Source organism: Rhineura floridana, chromosome 4 (genome assembly GCF_030035675.1).
Source record: "Rhineura floridana isolate rRhiFlo1 chromosome 4, rRhiFlo1.hap2, whole genome shotgun sequence".
Lineage (NCBI taxonomy): Eukaryota > Metazoa > Chordata > Lepidosauria > Squamata > Rhineuridae > Rhineura > Rhineura floridana.
The window spans coordinates 102,719,504-102,739,966 of NC_084483.1; the positions used below are offsets into that span (position 1 = coordinate 102,719,504).

Genomic DNA, 20,463 nt, shown 5'->3' on the forward strand with positions numbered 1-20,463 from the left:
AAGACTTGTTCTCCATACCGGCTATCATCCTCGTCGCCCTCTTCTGAACCCGCTCTAACTTGTCTATATCTTTCTTAAAATGAGGCGCCCAGAACTGAACGCGGTATTCCAGATGAGGCCTGACTAATGCAGAATATAGTGGGACTATTACTTCCCTCGACCTGGAAACTATAGCTCTGTTTATGCATCCCAAAACCGTGTTTGGCTTTTTTGCCGCAGCATCACACTGCTGGGTCATGTTCAACTTGCGATCCACTACAATTCCAAGGTCCTTCTCACACACACTACTGTTAAGCCGGGTATTTCCCATCCTGTACCTGTGCATTTTGTTTTTGTGGCCTAAATGCAGAATCCTGCATTTGTCTTTATTGAATGTCATTTTATTAATTTCAGCCCAATTTTCTAGTCTATCCAGGTCCCTTTGGATTTTATTCCTGTCTTCCATTGTGTTAGCTATCCCAATGTTGGATACAGCAGCCTGATATAATTTCACACATTCACAGTGATCAGTAGTATATTTGACCAACTAAAAACTAATCTGGGAAAGCATGGGTGAAAAGAAAAGCTTTTAAGCATGCACTGAAAACAGAATTGTTGATGCATGCTGTATTTCCAGGGAAAGATTGTTCCAAATAGCAGGTACCACCACACTAAAGACCACATTGTTAGATGCTATGGGGGTTTCAGATTGCACCCAGGACTGCTGTGGAGAAGGAACATGCAATAGTTGATTCCCCTTATTTGAAAATACAAAAACCAACCCTTACTCAGGTCTGTTTCCATCCTTAGGTGAAATACGCAGGTTCCTTGGCAGGTGGAAAACAGGAATAAAGAGAAACCATTTAGCCATTCACTAGATACTGTTGAGATTCACAATATTCCCAATCTCCATATTTTGGACATTGTAGCATGTATATTGTCAGAGTTTAAAATCGTATGTGGTATTAAACTAGATATAATAAGACTGGTAAAACATCCTCAGCATATAGACTGTATATCCAAGGAGCATTAAAATGAGCTTTTAAAATCTGTTAAAAATATTAATTCATTATATAAAATCATATAGAGGCTTCTCTGGTATAAATATTACTGTATAATTTTTTAGTTGTGCATTCTCTACTAATCACAATTATAGGAATGATTTTGCTGTTCTGGTGCCTCCTTGTGATCTGCTAGATTCACCCAGTCATTTATAGTTTGAGATGCCTTTGCCAAGCTAGGGCTGAAAGTGGAAGGAGTTGTAATCAAAAACCTTTGGAGGGTACCACATTGCCAACAGCTAGGGGAACACTCCCCATACATTTTCTTTGGCAAACAGGACTTCAAATATTGGCAAAACTAAGAAATAAAATAAAAAGCCAAATAATAACAATCCCAGTTGACCAGAAGTAAAAGTGGGATAAAATAAATGTGTGTATAGCATGGGAAACTGGTCATGCCAGTTTTTGTTCTTTTTAAAACTTTTCTGTCTCCAGTTGGATTTAGTAAACATCTTTTGTGAATGGTTCTATATGCTTTAAAATGAAACACTGGCCTCTATCTGCATAAATGCCATCCAAACTTTTGCTACATTGCTTTATGAAAGCATCCAAAAGTTGGTGCAGAGCTAGCCCTTTTCAATCTTAACTATCACTTGGGCACAGATATCTTTCAAATATCCTCTGGCTATGTCTGTTTTGGTATTAAATATGATATTTCACGATACAATTTATGAGAACTTATGTACCTCTTATCTGTAAAATGCAGGATGTAAAACAAGTCTTCTGAAACAGATTAACATCACTGAACTAAATTACATTATGATTTTATTGCTATACCCTGTACACAATCTGTGATTACATCTGGGCATGGAATTTCATTACAAGTTCTTGCCTTCCGTTTTAATGTGCTTCTCTAGTAGATGAAGCCTGTTCTCATAGTATTAAACTCTGCCATAATCTAGGGGGAAATTAGTTTTAAGATGGAAGGAAGTGTTTTGGAACATGTTTTTTTCCTGCTACTCTTGGCAGATCTATCTTGGGACAAAATAGTTCCTTATGTTCTTTCTGCCTTCCCACTGCTCCCATTTGGTAAATTGCCAAGCTAAGCCATTGCATCCCCTGGAATCCTAGGCGTTTGCCTCTGCTTTGGGGCAATCCCACAAAGGAGAACATTCAGCACTGTTGCATGGGCTATCAGACATATGGAAGGTGAAATTCCTCAGTGGATATCTATCTCAGAGGTGTGAGAAATGGTGCATCCATTCCTTTATCCTAGATAGGTATCCAGAACCCCTCTACTGTAGGCTAAATTTAATTTACTGGACTAGTAAACTAAAGGACACTATGGGAAGAAAAAGCAGGGACTATCTTTGCTCAGTGTCTGTATAGATCTGGATATAACAAAGCAGCCCAGTGTGAAGTGTTTCTTTTTTCTGTGAGTCTCTTCTTTTGTTGGGAGTTTACTATTTGTGCAAATACTCCCTTTTGTGCTTGGTGTGTTCTGGCCCTTCACAATTGTTCCACATCATGTTTTCCATCTGATGCTCTTGTAGATTGACTGTTTTGTTCCCCATTGGTAGTACACTTATTTTAATATGTCATTATTTCCTATGTCTTATGTAACGTGGGAGCAGCAGAGCTCTTGAAATCCTGTGTTCTGTATGTGCGCCCTGTTCTTCAATAGCTGTGGCTTGGGCTGTGATGTAATTGCTTTCTGAACAGATGTGCCCTTGAACCGGTTCAAGTGTCTAGTAACAACGTTATATATTCTCCAACTTGGGCAATGTTATCCATTCATTCACAGATTTATATCCAGCCCTTCTAATGCATTACTCAGAGTGGCTTACTTCAGTTAAAATGCCACAAGCCGTGATAAAACAATATTGTTATGTGCACCCCATTTTCTGAGACGTGAGATGCTTTGGGGGTTCAGTACTTGCCTGGGTTCAGTTTCTGTTGGAAGGAGGTCACTGAAGGCTAACTAGTATTTTGTATTATTTGTGTTTGTTTACAAATACACAGGTTGAACATAGAGCTGCAGCATTAGAAACACTCCAACAGATGACTGAAAATTCACTGCTTCCCCATCAGATTTCAAGGAAGGCATCCAGCACCCTAAAAGGAGCTCAACTCAACTCTCTGTGTCTTTTTCAGTCTCCATCTGCAGGCTTGCCTTTCAACTCCTTCACAGGCACCTGGATTAGATACCTATAGGGAGAGACATTCGCATACTTGCTGGCCATTAAAGACCATAAACTAATCTCCTTAACAAAAGGAGAGAACAGAACACTTTGCCAGGGCTATTTTACATGGCCTAGGGCCCCATGCTCTCACCAGGTATGCCTCAGACAACCAACACTGACAGAAAACCTATTCACAGAAAGGTAGAATCAAGAGTTGAAAAGGGAATCAGAAGATCATCCAGCTCAACAACCTCCAATCCAATAACACTATCAAATGCAAACAATATAAAAAATGGAAATGTGCTGTGTTGTTGTTATATGCCTTCAAGTTGATTACGACTTATGGCGACCCTATGAATCAGCGACCTCCAGTACCATCTGTTATAAACCACCATGTTCAGATCTTGTAAGTTCAGATCTGTTGCTTCCTTTATGGAATCAATTCATCTCTTGTTTGATCTTCCTCTTTTTCTACCCCCTTCTGTTTTTCCCAGCATTATTGTCTTTTCTAGTGAATCATGTGTTCTCATTATGTGTCCAAAGTATGGTAACTTCAGTTTCATCATTTTAGCTTCAGTGATAGTTCTGGTTTAATTTGTTCTAACACCCAATTATTTGTCTTTTTCACAGTCCATGATATGCACAAAGCTCTCCTCCAACACACATTTCAAATGAGTTGATTTTCTCTTATCCGCTTTTTTCACTGTCCAACTTTCACATCCATACATAGAGATCGGGAACACCATGGTCTGAATGATCCTGACTTTAGTGTTCAGTGATACATCTTTGCATTTGAGGACCTTTTCTAGTTCTCTCATTGCTGCCCTCCCCAGTCCTAGCCTTCTTCTGATTTCTTCACTATTGTCTCCATTTTGTATTGATAATCCTTGACAAGTTCAATGTCCTTGTTGTCAACTTTAAAGTTACTTAAATCTTCTGTTGTCATTACTTTAGTCTTTTTGACGTTCAGCTGTAATCCTGCTTTTGTGCTTTCCTCTTTAACTTTCACCAGCATTCGTTTCAAATCACTACTGGTTTCTGCTAGTAGTATGATATCATCTGCATATCTTAAATTATTGATAAAAGCAGATAAAATTATTGATAAAAGCAGATAAAAGCCCTAAACAGGTTCACCATGTAAAACATCATCTGCCAAATGCTTGACGGAACAGGAGCTTTCACCAAGAGGGTGCTGCAACAGGTCTCAACCTTCCACGTTGCTCTGCATTGTTTGTGCCTATGTTTAGCCATTTTCTCCCATCTGCTGCTGGTTGAATGCCATTTCTTTTACTTGAAAGGACTTCTTCATTGCAGGATTTCAGCCAATCAGGGATCATGATGACATCACAGTGCTACATAACCAATTGGATGGTATGACCATGATATGACTGTGTCATGATGGGCAAACCTTAAAATGTCCTCACTCTGAATTGGTGTGGAACAGGGATACACCCTAGGTAACTTTGCTCATGCCACACTGATTACTATGGCAACAGGAATGCATTCCCTCTAACACACTCTCCCTTGCAAACAGTTTTATGCCTTTTTGCAAAGGGGTAAAAAAACAACTCAAAGGGCATTATGCATTTCGTAGAGGCAAAACAATTGGTGAAATGTCTCTGCTTGGCACCATTGTGTATATCATAGGGGAAAATGGCAGGGTGGGGAATGGAAGCATTAAAAAATTGAAGCGTTAAAGACAAGGCTTTCTCTGAACTATTTTTTACATAGAAGTAAAGTGGAAGTAAGCTTTCATATATTTAAACAGAAGTATGCTTAGTATTGCAACCTGTAGTCGTTTTTAGGTCACTACAAGCTTCATCATCATATTTATTTATTTATTTATTTATTTATATACTGCCTTTCCATAGTAAACTATGTTCAAGGCAGCTTACAACATGGAAAAATTTGCGGAATTCACTCAGTTACAAAAATATAACAACATTTTAACAGTCAACCAATAAGTTAATCATTTGAGTACAAATGATTGTGCAAAATCCCACGTAGGCCTCGTCCAAAGATGTGTCTTAGGATTTAGGTTTAATTTCAAATACAGATGCCTATGCAGCTCAAGCCCCAAACTATAAAGATCTTTCCAACACTGTTTGTAAATCAGACTCATTCTAATTTATTCCTTTTCTTGACTTCTCACATGTACAGCCTTTGAGCCAGTCACATGAGGAAGCAACACTAAATATTGATCGACCTGCTGTTTGTAGAACACACAGATGTCACCTGTTAGTAGAGCAGCTGCTTGGTTGTGACAAAGGTTGATCTCAGTTTGTCATTCACAGGCTAGTTTGGAGGTAAATTGTTCAGTCAGATTGACTACAAACTTATTTCCTTGAATTCCAAAATTAGCTTAGCCTTCTACTACTTTTTAATAAGAAAAAATGGGGAAGAAAAAGGAGGAGTAATAAAAAATATACAGCACCTATATTGTGCCAGTGTGGTTAGAGCATTGCACTAGGACCTGGAAGACCAGGATTGAAATCCCCACTCAGCCATGAATCTCACTAGATGGTTCACGACATGTTGAGTGCTCTTTGCATAAAACCATTTCTATAGTATAGCCCAATGGGAAAGAGATCTGTCATCATTAACTCTAACTGGAATGAAGAGGAATCCTGACATCTGACCATTTTCTGGAATAGTTTTGTTGATCTGTATCATATGATAAAGGCCATGAATCCAGAACCCTACATGTCACTTGAGTGACAAGATGAGCCACAGGAACACAGCTATGCAAGAAGATGGTAAGTCATGGCCACCATCATTGGATTGAGGTCTGTAAAGATTAATATTCCCATCACCTGACAGAGGTCAATAGATTTTCACTTGGTTACAACCGGAATTGGCACACTACTGATGTTACAGTGAGGAATTAAATTTTATTGAACTCATTGGAACTTACTTCTGAGTAAATATACAGAAACGATGCCAAAGTTAAAACCATGGCCGTGAAACAAACTGAAGTGCTTTGGTTAAATTTCACTTTAAGAATAAACAAAACAAACAAATGTAAGCTGTATATAGAGATGGGTGAATCTCGGGCCCCATTCACACCGTACATTTATTCCACGATTATTCTACTTTAAACAGTCATGGCTCCCCCAAAAGAATCCTGGAAAAGGTAGTCTGATAAGGGTACTGAGACTTGTTAGGAGACCCCTGTTCCCCTCACAGAGCTACAATTGTCAGAATGGTTTAACAGTCAGTTCCTCTTCCTAGGGAGCTCTGAGAATAGTAGCACTGTGACGGGAATATAATGCATTTGTATATGTTATTTTCATTGCCCTTATTTGCATTTTTGTTCACATTACTTGGCTGGAGAATGGCATTGCAAAATTCAATGAAGTGCAAATTTCAAAGGATGGCTGTGTTTTAGTTTTCCAAAATTGCAAATTAGTTAGATTTGCCTTTAAATGCAAATTGAATTGGATTTGTCCCCCTTCTCTAGCTGGGTATTGAACTGGATCAGTTTAAATTATAGTGGCCTGAGGATGTTGACAACCTGCTTGAAGAAGTGCAGCCAACCACCTGTCCCTTTGACCCCTGCCCATCTTGGCTTTTTAGAACTACTGTAACTGTAGACTGTGTGACTGCAGGGAATGATTAATGCTTCACTGGAGGAGGGGTGGTGCGTCACCACCTTAAGCAGATTGCCCTGCAGCCAAGTGTTAATGACTAACGCCCAGTTACCTATTTACCACTGCCCCATCATCTGATCCTCTCTGAATGGTCATTCGGAGGGGACCATCTGCAGGATCCTGGATTTTGGCCCCAAGGTCCCTAGCTATACCACTGAGTCCAAAATATAACTAAAACCACTATGAACTAATGTGACCATACCAAAAAAAAGCCATCAGGCACACGTCACAGTTACTGGAATAAAGCACCTGCTTTCATAATCACTTGAAATGATTATAGAAATAAACTTATAATGAGGTGGATTTATGAATGACCCTATGCTTATTTTCTACCTTTTGAACTAATGAGATCTTTTTCTAATAGACTATGTCATTCTTATTTTGATCTCCAGGGAAGGGGAACCTGTGGCTCTCTAGATATTTTTGGCCCCAGTCAGCATGGCTAATGGTCAGGGATTGTGGGAACTGTAGTTTAACAGCATCTGGGAGATCACAGAATCCCAACCATTGTATTCCAAGCCCAAATGCTGTTCCGAGAGAGAGCAGAGAGTTAAAATCTCTTCACTGTTTTGACTTATTACATGAGAAAACTGTCTCTTCTTTGAGTGGCCCCTCATTAATATTGTGTGCTTGTTTTGAATTTGAATTTGTCGTGAATGCCACCTCTAAGTCACCTCTATAAATAGCTGAATAGCAAATCAGTCAGAATAATTCCTAAATAATTCTTTGCAAATGAATTCTGTATGCCCTCTTTAGAAATCCCAATCTACTGAACTGTCTGTATTATGTTTGTAATAGGAACTGTTTCAACTTTACTGTTTTTAAGCTTTTAAGATGATGGCCCATTGTTTGGTCCTGGCTCTCGGATATAATACAGCCACTCTTGTGGCTGTATAATGATGCCTTGTATTTTGAGGCACTTGTCCTAAAGCAGAGATGAAAAACTGCAGGTGTGTATGCCTCATTAGCCCCCCCCCCCAAGGCTTCCTCATTTGTTCCGCCAGACTGTTTTGGCCAAGCCATACCCATCTGCCCTACATCTGACATCATATATGGCATCAAATGTGGGGCAGATAAAGGCAGGGCTTGGACAAAAGGGGCTTTGCAGGCACCGCCAATCAGCTGATTGGTGGTGCCTGCAAAACCAGTTGCACAGCACTTCCCAAGCACCAACTATCAGCTGATTGTTGGTACTTGGGAAGCATGCACATAGGGACTAAAGTCGTATGCATGGAAATGATTTCCTCCCTTGTCTAGGCTAATTTTGTTTTTAAAATAATCTGACAATATCTTTACTTATAATGTAAGTATTCCATTAATGTTAATAGACACATAGCATGCAGTGCCAACATATGCATGAAAAAATATGATCCATTTGCATTTTAATAAGTAGACTTGGTGTAATTATGCTAGAGAGTTTTGGTTCGTAAGCCACTGTAGGGCGTGTTCAGCCTACAGATATGATAATTTCATTAAGTGAAGGCTTGATGAACCACTATAGCCTAGGTTATGATTGACAAGGATACACTACAATCTGAAATGACTGATGTACTTAAGAGTCAGACAGAAATATTATTTAAATATTCTACTGCTGTAGTGTTATGCTGGAAAACACTTACTTGCTACATATCTGTGGGGTTTCTATACACACTGGACTTGGTGCTGCTTATGCCTGCGAGTTCAACATGACATCATCTTCTTCAAAATTCCAGTCCAATGTTTTCCCCATTTAATCTGAATTTACCATTTCTACAGGTTTTTATTTTTTGCAAATTATCAGATTGTCTGCAAATTAACTTCCTATGCTCACTTTTCCACTCCAGGCATTACAATATATTACCGCTACCCCCAAGGGTCCCTGCTGAGTCAGTTGGATGGGAAGCCTTTATTTTTCCTTTGATTGCTGCAAATTGTCATCAGTCAGAAATCAATCCATGATGCGTAATCAACGATGGCTGCAAACCAACAAGCTCTTTTGTACCCTGCAAAGCTTTTTATTTTGAATCTTTGCAGCATGTTTTGGTTTTGCTGCAAGACAAAGAGGATTGGGATTTGCTATGCCAAAACAAATACAGAAAGCTAAGTTGGACTCCTGGCAGACAAACTCCTCACAATCACAGTTTGTGTATTGATTGGTGTTCTGTAACTCAGAACTGTGTTAGATCCATATAAGTGGTACCTGCAACAAAATGTTGCAGTATGGAATTCTCCTGTTCAGTGTATCAATCAGGTAGCCATACCCTCCTCCATGAAACTCTTAAGTTCCACTAGTCAGCATTCCAAGGCATTTGAGTATACTGGGGTGGGGGGTTGCAGGATTTTGGTTTTTTTACTCCTAATTTTTTTTATTGCACTGAAGCACACTTGGAGGTTTCCAAAGCCTCCTGGTGGCTCTTTCTTGTACATGGATTGTTGGAATATGTGGTTCAACTCGAACTGGTGGGTTGGACCTGCATGGGGTTAAAAAGGGTAGATAGAAAAGCAGCCTCCTGATTCCCAGGCTATACCTATCCTATGATCTCCTGTTAACCCTTCCTGTGTAAACTATTCTTCTTAGGATGCTGACCACATCTTCTGGCTTCTTCTTTGTCCTCTTGAGAGAGAGAGAAGACATCTTCTCTTTGTCTTTCTCCTCACAGCATAAGGGCAAACACTAGGCTTGTATCTCTAACATAGCTAGTTAGCCAGATGTAGAACTCTTTTCTATCCAGCATGTACTTCCAGAATAAAGTTGTTGTTGTTTTCCTTATTTTGAGCTTAAAGTCTCAGTGTGACTAATTCCAGGGAAGGTGTAATATTTAGCAAGGATTCAAAGACACAAAGCTCACTCAGGTGCTTTTTTGCTACTCTGCAACATGGATGGTGCTGTTTTGATTACATATACTCTGGAACTCACTTCTGAACATCATCATCATTGTCATCCATTTATTTCTGTTTGCTTTTTGGCCAAAGCCGGGAGCAGATTAATACAAAAGAAAATACAATAAAACTACAGTAAATACAAAATACAAAAGTACAATACAATAAATCAATAAAATATAAAATAGCAAAAATCCAGGCACACCATGAATCGCACTTAATGTATTTGTGAGTTGCATTATGCTCTTGCTGCAAACACATCTGCCATCCTCAAAAAATTGCCCACACAATAGGCTGCTCCCTGGAAGTGCCTACAGCTGTGGCAAAGTTCTTATAGTTCTTCTTCAAGGTAGGGCTAGCTGGTTGAACCTTTTGGCTCCTTAACAGGTTGCAGTTCTCCAGGTGCGGTTGTAGCACATGAAGATACATTTTCTATTGACAAAAAGCAATTGCTTCATAAAATCTTTTTTTATAAATTGCTAGTCGCAAGAAGGGGTGGAAGAAGGTCCCATGTTCATGAGAGAAGCTGATTTGCTTGATAAACTGAGAGTACAAGGTAATGTAAAATAATGGATAATGCTCATTGCGGTATATTTGGATCTGTAAATTCCCCCAGAAATTTTATCCATGTTTCAGGAAAGAGATAAATTCCCTTGTTAACCACGCTGAAGTTTGAGATTTTAATTTACAGAACAAGGAAACCTAATTAAATGGAACTTATGAATCTTTGAGGCTGATTGAAAAATATGGAAGCAATTCAAAGATAATCTGATCCAGTACTTTTCAAGTGTTCATACCTTCATGGCCCCCTTTCCACATGAACTTGTCTGGTGAGGAATAATTCAGCACATGCTGTGGTCAAAGAGGGGGAAGCTTCAGGCCTGGAAGCTAAATCCAGCCCTCCAGATCTGGCCTTGAGAGACTCCCCAAGCCATACCCCTCACTGGTCCTATTTTGTACCTTCCTTGAGTATTTCTGGCTGGCTGGAATGTGTCCTTGAGCTCTCGTAATGCCTCTTGCTTTACTGGACTGAGGATTGAGGACTGAGCGTGTGTATTGTATGCAGGTAAAATTTGCATTAATTGCTCCACCCACTTTTGCCTCTGGCCCCACCCACCACCGGAATGTGCCCCTCCACCCTGGAATGTTGCCCAGAAAGGAATGCAGTCCTCAAGTTAAAAAGGGTTTCCCACCCCCTGGTATAGAAGATTCTGCTGAGAGTTCTTGGTCACACACACAGTCCATTTGGTGCTGGCCAGACCTGCTAGGCCTCATGCTTGTATTTTAAGATACATTCAACATATCTGAGCAGAAGCGTAGAGATAGTAAGCAAGGCGACGTTTTGGGAACCTTGTCCAAAGAAACTCCATATTCTATAAAAATGTGTTCAGATTGAAAAAATGGTTTTAAAAAATCACTTAATTGGTATAATATGTGTTTCAAAACAAGAAAGACAACTCTATGAGCAGTGTAACCAGTTGGTTTTCTTCAAGTATATTGGGATGTACATTCATGATGCAAGAGAAAGCAATTGCCATTCTTTGTGATTTACCCAGGATGTGATGTTAAAGATTATGGAAACCTGAAGTTTGAGGATTTTCCCGATGATAACCCATTTAACAAAAAGAAGAATCCCATATCTGTTGGGAAAGCAAACCAGATGTTAGCCAGTGTCATTGCAGAAGTGAAGAGAAGTGGAAGAACATCACTAGTTCTTGGGGAAGATCACAGGTATTTGTTTACAAGGAACCCAAACACCAGGAAAAGATGGTCCACTGAGATTAATCTTGCCATCATTTAGATTCATTCTTGCTGATTCTTTACTTCTAAAGTCCTCATCCAAATGTTCTGGTGGCCATAGTTTGGCACAGATATTCTGCAGAGGACTGTATGTACATCCAGTATTCCTTTCCAGCTTACGCCCTGTGCTCACACAAGGTTTGTAAGTTGCTTTCCTTGAGTGAGAAAAGGCTGCACAGGAAAATGGGAGATATGCACCATGCAAATACCTTTCTCTCCCAACGGACCCCCAGCTGTATCAGGAACATCCTGATTTGACCTACTTAAAGCCCTGGTGGATTAAGTTCCATGCCTAAGGTACTGCTACCACCTTAGGACATTAGCATTCATTAGTATCAATAGTTAGAACCCTCCAGCAGATATTTGCACATAGTTCCTTATCTGCACACTACACACCTTTACCATTTTCTATGGAAAACGTAGATATAAAAACTGACTGCAATTTGAAGTTGGCTTGTTTGAAACTAACCATAAATATTGTTAAACACAGTCTGTTCATCCTGATGGCATGACAAAGCTTTTAACTCCTCACTGTTTCACATCTCGCTAAACCGTGGTTTAGTATGACATCAAAATCTGACCATTCTCCGAAATGAACCTAACCTATTGCATTGGCTTGTGCATTCTCAGAGTGTTTCAGGTCTTTTCAGCCAAACCATCTATGTGCACCTAATATTTTAATGAGTGGAACAGATATGCCCCCATAATATCTGGGACTTTAACTGAGACAAGCAATTCACAGTTTTGAAGGAATGCAAGGAGGAATGGAATAAAACCAAATGAGAGCAGGTAGGTAGATTTTTCTACAGAAATTTGCTACTTAAATAACTTAAATCAAAAATGCTCACCTGGCTCTGAGGTGAGGTATGCATGCCCAGTGTTACAAAACTTGGTAACTATAACAGGAAGTGCATAGCTTTGGGAAGGAGACTAAAAAATGTTGCTGAAATTCTCATGGTCCGTTTCCCAGAGATTTCTCTCTCCCAAACTGAAGTAAGACATTTATCAGAAAAAAAATGGACACAGAAAAGATGGTATTTCCAGGATACACCCTGCAAGAAGCACTGTACATTCTTTAATTCTAAACAACTGATATCTAACATCTAATTGTATAGCCAAGAGAATGGCTGTATACTATAGCCAGCATGGATTTCTCACATTCCGTCATGTTAAATTGAAAATACCCCCATGCCATTCTGATGCTTCCCATAAGCTCATTTCAAAACAAAATTTTACAAAACTTTTAATTCTGAACTCAGAAATGCTTGCTTAACAACCCTCTAGGTTTTCATGGTGATACACAAAACACTCAGAGAGAATCCAGAGTTCAAAGTCTAAAACAAAAGAGAAATAATCCAGATCCCTGTTGGACTTTTTTCTTTCAGTGGTCTCATAATTTGTTAAAAATAATTAAAAATCAGCCATGTTCACAGAGTACCTGTAATCCTATCACTGACCTTGCCCCATACTCTAACGTTCATCCTCTACAGTTTAAAAGTTAAAAAAAATGCATGGCTGATTTTTAATTAGTTTACGAAAATTAACATTGGAGTCAATAAGCATGGACATGTTCAATAAGAACCAGCTGTCAGTGTTCTAAAAGTCAGACTAACACCTGTTTGGCTTGGCTAATCGGGACCACACCCTTGCCAGCAATTTATTCCACTTTAAATAGTCATGGCTTTCCCCAAAGAATCCTGGGAAGTATAGTTTGTGAAGGGTGCTGAGAGTTGTTGGGAGACTCCTATTCCCCTGACAGAGCTCCAGTAGCAGAGTGGCTTAACAGTCAGTCCTTCTTCCCAGAGAATTCTGGTGATTGTAGCTCTGTGAGGGGAATAGGGCATCTCCTAACAACTCTCAGCACCCTTTGCTAACTACACTTCCCAGGATTCTTTGGGAGAAGCCATGACTGTTTAAAGTGGAATAAATGTCTGGTGTGGATGTGGCCAGAGGCAGCTTTTGTTTAAATTTGGGTGGGAGACTGCATGTGCCTGCTGTAGAATAAAAAGGTGGGGGGAAAACCCCAAAAATAATATTAACACAATATTTTCCTTCTGGAAAGGAGATTTCCCTCTGTCCTGCCCAAAATTGAAGAACTCAGACTCAGATATGGTTGTGATTTTTTTCTTTTATTGTAGTAAGAGACAGCTTCAATTCAGTGCCCTTCCTGAATCTATCTACGCTTACTCAGAACTCAGCATTTCTCTAGAACTAGCTAAATGTGACTGCGACTCTAAGACGTTGACTGTGCAACTGCTCCCCCCCCCAAGTCAGCTTAAATAAGGCTGGGTGGGCTTCCTGCTTGCTTGTGCCAGCTGTCAATGCTGACAGTGCATGTGCATAAGCGAAGGCCCCGCCTTAACTGATTCTGTTAAATTTCCCACCTCATTCACCTCCTGCCATGAGGTGAAGGTGGGGCCTCAGCCACCTGCTTGTCTTCCTCATCTGACGGAAGGGGGCTGCTAACTGACAGCCTAGGTGCAGGGAGTGTGGGGACACCCAGCTGGGAAGCACCTGACAGGCCAGGTTGAGCTCCCACAGGGGTGTCCAAAGTTGTGGGAATTGAACTATCAAGGACTGGAGTCGGGGCACCTTCTAAGTCCGTTTCGCCACATGGCCCCTCCTCACATTGTTCATCCCAGTCCAAGTCCTCATCCTGTGCCTTGCTCTTGTCTGTCCACCCCCTCCCAGCAGTGCTCACAACACCCTCTGCCTAGTGCTCACCTACCCAATCTCCTCCCTTCACCCCTCTCCCCTCTCCCAATAAGCATGCAAATAATAAAACCTGCCGTTGAGGGGCCCTTTGTACTTCTCCCCTCACCCTCCCCTCTATCCCTCTCCCCTCCTCCTCCTCTCCCCAATCCAGCCCTCCTTCCTTCCCCCATGGTCAGTTTCACCTATCCTAAGCATGATTGCAAAGGAGGAAACCCCATTGCATTCAATAAGAATGCAAATGATCAAACCTACCCCCTCTTCCCCCCTCCTGCCTGCTCCCATCTCCCTGCCTCCCCTCGTCCCCATGCCTCCTTTCCTCCCCCTCCATCCTCTTACCCCGTGGTCAGTTTCACCTATCCTAAGCATGTTGCACAGCAATAAATCCCATTGAACTCAGTAAGCATACAAATGATCTATCCATTCTCAGAAAACTTGCACAGGATCCCATTTCCTACCTCCTGGATTAAAAAGCAGAGACATTCATTAATAGGCAGAAAAAACCTTTTGGCTTAAGAATATACTTATAGCCAACAGATATTTCTATCAAACTTTAAAAAGCAGGGATATTGGGCAGCCATAGGAATGCACCAGGGGAGCAGGAGACCTGACCTCCTCTCTGAGATATTGGACTGCCCTCCACATTTGTCAAAATGCAAACACAATTTGGGTTGGTCTTTCACAGTCCAATCCACTTGCTGTGTAGCTTGGAAGAATTTTGTAACATGTGCCTCTGAGCATATGGTGAGTGGTGGCAACACCTGCAATCAGGACTGCATCTCCAAAGATGGAGAATTATATTTTTTTCTGGTGTTCTTACTTTAATTCTTTCCTGTTACTAGTTTCTACAGAGAATCTAACCTACAAAATTATAGGTGTCTCATTATTCATCCTAGAAATCGATGTCAAATGTATTTTTATTAATTTCAAAGCTTTTTTATTTGTCAATGTCATATAATGGTGAAAACAGCTTTTTATGTTTCAAACTGTTCTATTTCTATTTTGGGTGCATTAACAGTTGAATTTGAAACTTCAGCTTTAAAATTAGACTGATTACAATATGTTCAACTTAAGTAATGAATCTAGTGTTTGAAGACAAGCTTGGCCTGCCCAGGATGCATGTGTTCAGCCTGCTATGCTTAAACCACTCCACTTAAGGAAGGATGGGCATGTTCAGGTAAAAACATAGAGCACACCTAGAAATTTGCTAGAATATATTTCACCTCCCACTGTGTGCAAACTGAGACACTCTTTATATTCACCATTATTCCACATTGTTTCAAAGTGTTGCCGTACTTCACATATTCACAGAAACAGAAGCAAAAGAATATAATTTACCATAGGAACCTTCACTAAAATTGCAAAGTAAATCAAACATGTTTAAAATTACTATCTGAACTGTATCAACTGTTGATATTGTTGCTTCCTCCCTGTTAAAACTAGATCAGCACAGCACATGTCTTGCTTCTGTTATTTAGGCTGATTGCAGGTGTTGCCACCACTCACCATATGCTCAAAGGCATGTTACCAAATTTCCCTGCTTTTTAAAGTTTGTTAGAAATATCTGTTGGCTATAAGTACAGTCTTAAACTGCAAAGATTTTTTTGCCTGTTAGTGAATTATTATCCATCTTAACATGGGCTGACATTGAGATAGCACTATCAGAACACATAAGCATTTTCAATCCAAACAAAAAAGGTTTTTCTTGGCACTAATTTTATCACAAAAGGTGCTTAGTTTTAAATATTTAGCTGTAATGCTAACTATTTCCTACACTTCTCTTTGCTCATGTAGCCTGGCTATTGGAACAGTCTGTGGACATGCCACAATTCACCCCGATCTCTGACATCAACACCCCCTTCACATCTCTAAGCGGGAACCTGCACAGCCAGCTTCTGGCTTTCATAAAGGAACTTAAGGATAAGGTAATGGAAGTGTCTCCATAATTCAGCTATTATTCTGCAGGTCTGCATTTATATTGATCCTGTTCACTGAGAACATGTTTCTCTCTCTCTTTGCGTGTGCATGTGCACATAAAAAACTGAAAGGTTTTCCTAGGGTCAGCCCTACCATTAGACATAGTGAGCCAGCTACCTCAGGCAGCTCAATTTGTGTGACATCAAAGGGCAGCAAATTGTCAGTTATTTAATTCATTTATGCACTTTGTATTTTTACTGCCAGGTAGAGGCAGAGGCACTTGTGGGATTTTCTCCCTCAAGTGCTAAACTATCTTTGCTGGCTTTAGGTACTTTTGTACTTTGCCATGGGGAAAGAGAATTTGCTGCTCCACCTAAGGCCATAAAATATCTTGGGCTGGCCATGCATATCCACCCCTCAATATGAGCTATCATCGAGTGTTTAGGTATGTGTCTGATTGTATAATGTGAAGGTTTAGGATACTTTTCTCATAAATCAGATTGTCTATATGTATTTCTGCCCAAGTGGGAAATTAAAAGTTCCTGATAAAATATTTTCATTCAGTCTATCAGACATATTATTGCAAAGAAATTAATTACAGTGGTTTATGCTCAGGCAATCAACTCCTGTGCTGCTACGCTTACAGCTATAGTGGAACAAGGTGGTGGTGGTTCCAGTATCAGGCTTCGTATGTTACCATGAGAAGATGGTTCCAATGAAGAAAATGCTCCTGTATGGCCAGAATTCCACATCGTAGCTGTAATGGGTGCAAGTAGCAACCAGTTGATCCAACCAATTGGCATGGCAGTCTCTTGCATACTGTGGAGCCCTGCACATGCAGAATCAGTTTTTCAGCAGTAACCGTATCATTGGATCATGTGAACTGGGGTCAAAGCCAGTGGTTATGCAGGGTTTTATTTATACATTATTCCCTACCTCACAAATACCTGACAGAATTTGAAAACTGTCAAGAAAACTAGTTTTAGCAGCTATATAGCTCTTGGATTCTGAATGGCAATTCTCCCCCTTTAAAAGATTGTGTGAAATTAATTCTGGAAAGTGAGTTGCTTGAGAACAAAATAAAACAAAGTACAGGAAAATTAACTGGAGAAAGCTAAAGAGTGTGTCTGGGTGGTGGGGGAAGGTGATGGTGAAGGAATGGAGAAGTGGGAGAACTGGCAGTCTTGCAATACATGAAATGTAGGCTTTCAATGGAGGTTTATATAGGCTACAGTGCCTTGCAAAAGTACTCAGACCCCTGACCAATGTTCTCACATTACTGAATTACAAATGGTACATTGTAATTTCGTTCTGTATATTTTATTTTGAAATGCTGAAATGCAAAATCAATTATGGTAAGGTGACATTGGTTTTATGTTGGGAAATGTTTGTAAGAAGCATAAAAACCTGAAACATGTTGCTTGCATAAGTATTCAACCTCTGTGCTGCAGAAACTCCCAGTTTACACAGATGAAAGAAATCGCCCTATTGAGGACACAGTTACCTTAACATTGGCTTCCACCTGTGAACCATTAAAATTGCTGTCACATTGTCAGGATAAAAACCCCACTGTTGAAGGATCATTGTCAGGCTGTCGATCTGAAGGAAAATAAAGACCAAAGAGCATTCTACTGAAGTGAGAGATAATGTAATACAAATGCATAGATTAGGAAAAAAGTACAAAACAATATCAAAGTGTTTGGATATCCCAGTGAACATAGTTGGATCAATAATCAGGAAGTGGAAGCTGCATCACACCACCCACGCACTGCCAAGAAAAGGCTGTCCATCAAAACTCAGCACTTGAACAAGGAGACTTGTGAGAGAAGCCACAGAGAGGCCAACAATCACTTGGAAGGAGCTACAGAGTTCAGTGGCTGCGAGTGGAGTAATAGTGCACCAGTCAACCATTATCAACAGCTCTGCATAACTCTGGCCTGTATGGGAGGGTGGAACAAAAGCAGCTGTTACTCAAAAAGTACCATCTGAAAGGATGTCAGGAGTTTGCCAGAAAGCATGAGAGTGCCCCAGCTGCTATGCGGGAAACGACTTTGTGGTCAGATGAGACCAAGACAGAGCATTTGGCCAGAACTCAAAGCACTATGTAGGGCCCAAACCTAACACTGCCCATGCCTCAAGACACACCATCCCTACAGTGAAGTATGGTGGTGGCAGCATCATGCTGTGGGGATGCTTCTCATCAGCAGGGACTGAGCATCTTGTTAAAATCGAAGGAAGAATGGATGGAGCAAAATACAGGGAAATACTGCAAGAGAACCTGCTTCAGTCCACTAAAAAACAGACTTGAAAGAATTCACTTTTCAGCAGGACAATGATCCCAAGCACAACCCCAAAGCAACATTGGAGTGGCTCAAGAAGAAAAAGGTGAATGTCCTACAGTGACCCAGTCACAGTCTTGATCTCAATCCCATTGAGAATCTGTGGTGCTCTTTGAAAATTGCGGTCCACAAGTGACGTCCAACCAACCTGAACAGCTTGGAGCAAATCTGCCAAGAAGAATGGGCCAAAATCCCTCAGATGCTGTGTGCAGATCTGGTACATACCTACCCCCAAAGACTTAAAGCTCTTATTGCAGCGAAAGGTGGCTCTACCAAATTTAATGTGTGGGGGTTGAATACTTATGCAAGCAACATGTTTCAGTTTTTTATGTTTCTTACAAACGTTTCCCAACATAAAACCAATGTCACCTTACAATAATTGATTTTGAGTTTCAGTGTTTCAAAATAAAGTATCATACAGAATGAAATTACAATGTACCATTTGTAATTCAGTAATAGGAGAGCATTGGTCAGCCTCCATCTGATGGAGGTAGCTCCTCCCAATGCCCTGGGCCCAAATGAGATCAGAACTTTTGAGAATGAAAGGGCCAAAAGGGGAGCGTTCAGGGAAGTGGATGTGATCCAACACATCTTAAGCCCTTCCAGTTAATCACACCCCCAAAACCAGGAGAAAATGCAGATATGTTTGAGAAAGTCCATACTTTCCCCTCCCCTTTCCCCCACTGTTTCAACATCCAAAAAGAAAAGTGAAAATAGATGGAGAACGCAGTATCATTCTTCCACCTTCACTTGTCAGCTCAAGCCCAGCAGGGCATAGAATAAGACGATTCAATTGCTTTTGAATTTTGCCCACCCCCCAGGATTACAGCCTGAGCCTATTCTTCCTTCCAGTAATATTGCTGGATGCATTAATAAAGAACATGTTAGTTTTGAACATTCAGCCCAGCTCACAGGAGTACCTGGTCATTATAGTAATATGTTATCTTTGTACACTCACAACAGAGTCCAGTTATACATGGGTATCATATTGACCTTCAAGGACAAATCCCCTTAATAAGGTTCATTTGAAGGAATTTGTTTTTCCAGTCTCAGAAAATCCCAGGGAAGCTATCATGACCTTCTCTAGAATTCCTAGCTTCGCTTTGTAATAGATGTAAATATAAATGTCTGAGGTTCTTTGCATAGGTGTTTTGCAAATTGGTAGCCACTTGGCTATTTACAGACTTTAAGTACTGGTATCCTCCTTAGTTTTAGGTAACTTGAGAAGTGAAAATGCCTCTTGGCTAAAAAAAATATTTGAACCATTTTTTAAAAATAACTGAAAGGTTACAAAAACAGAAATCTATCCTCTTTTCACTCTGATGTAGGACTCTGGTTGGGGGTAGATGGACTGATGATACCAACAAACTTGCCCTGATACCTAGAATCAAGGCTTCCTACCACATGCCTAGCTATATCGCTTTAAAGCTTGCTTTCTCTTTTAAAAGACAAATGGTCAGAATCAGAATGAAGTTGGTCTTTACCTTTACAGGATTACTGTCAGCAGTGGGTATAATGGAAGTCAGTTCAGCTTGTGGGAAGACTCCAGAACAAATGAGCACTACTACCAGTTCACCAGTGGCAATGATCTCATCATGCTTTTGGGGCTTCATGTGGAGAGACTTATCATTCCGACTGCTGCGATCCTTGGTACCAAAGTGGACTCTGACTATGTGAAGTTTGGTTTCAAGTTTTGAAGTCCTAAAATAAAATTCCTAGAAACTAATGTTTATGACTGCTAATTTAAGTGTGCAGATAGGCCTTTATCTCTTATGCTTTATCCCTTATTTTGCTACAGATGGTTGTGAAATAAAGCTATCTGGTAAAATTATAAGATTGAGGGGGTAGTATCTAACTAATGCATCCTGCTAGCGCAAGGATTTGCACTTACACAGAGCCCCCCTCCCAAATCTGCTCTGGAGGGTTGGGACAATCTCTGGAACAGATTTAGGGAACGCTGGGATAGGAGAGGAGTCCCACTGCACAAGTGGAAATCCTTGCACTGACAAGACTATTACTTAGC

The 20,463-nt window shown here is 40.4% G+C and overlaps 1 protein-coding gene across 1 annotated transcript; it reads left to right on the forward strand.

The window, feature by feature from the left end:
* Positions 1-5,570: 5,570 nt before the first annotated feature.
* Positions 5,571-20,137, forward strand: ARG1 (arginase 1). Its single transcript, XM_061626091.1, is given in 6 exon segments — positions 5,571-5,919; positions 11,229-11,403; positions 15,979-16,026; positions 16,028-16,149; positions 19,262-19,323; positions 19,889-20,137. Coding segments are annotated over 6 exon segments (690 nt in total). The 5' UTR covers positions 5,571-5,885.
* The last annotated feature ends 326 nt before the right edge of the window (positions 20,138-20,463 follow it).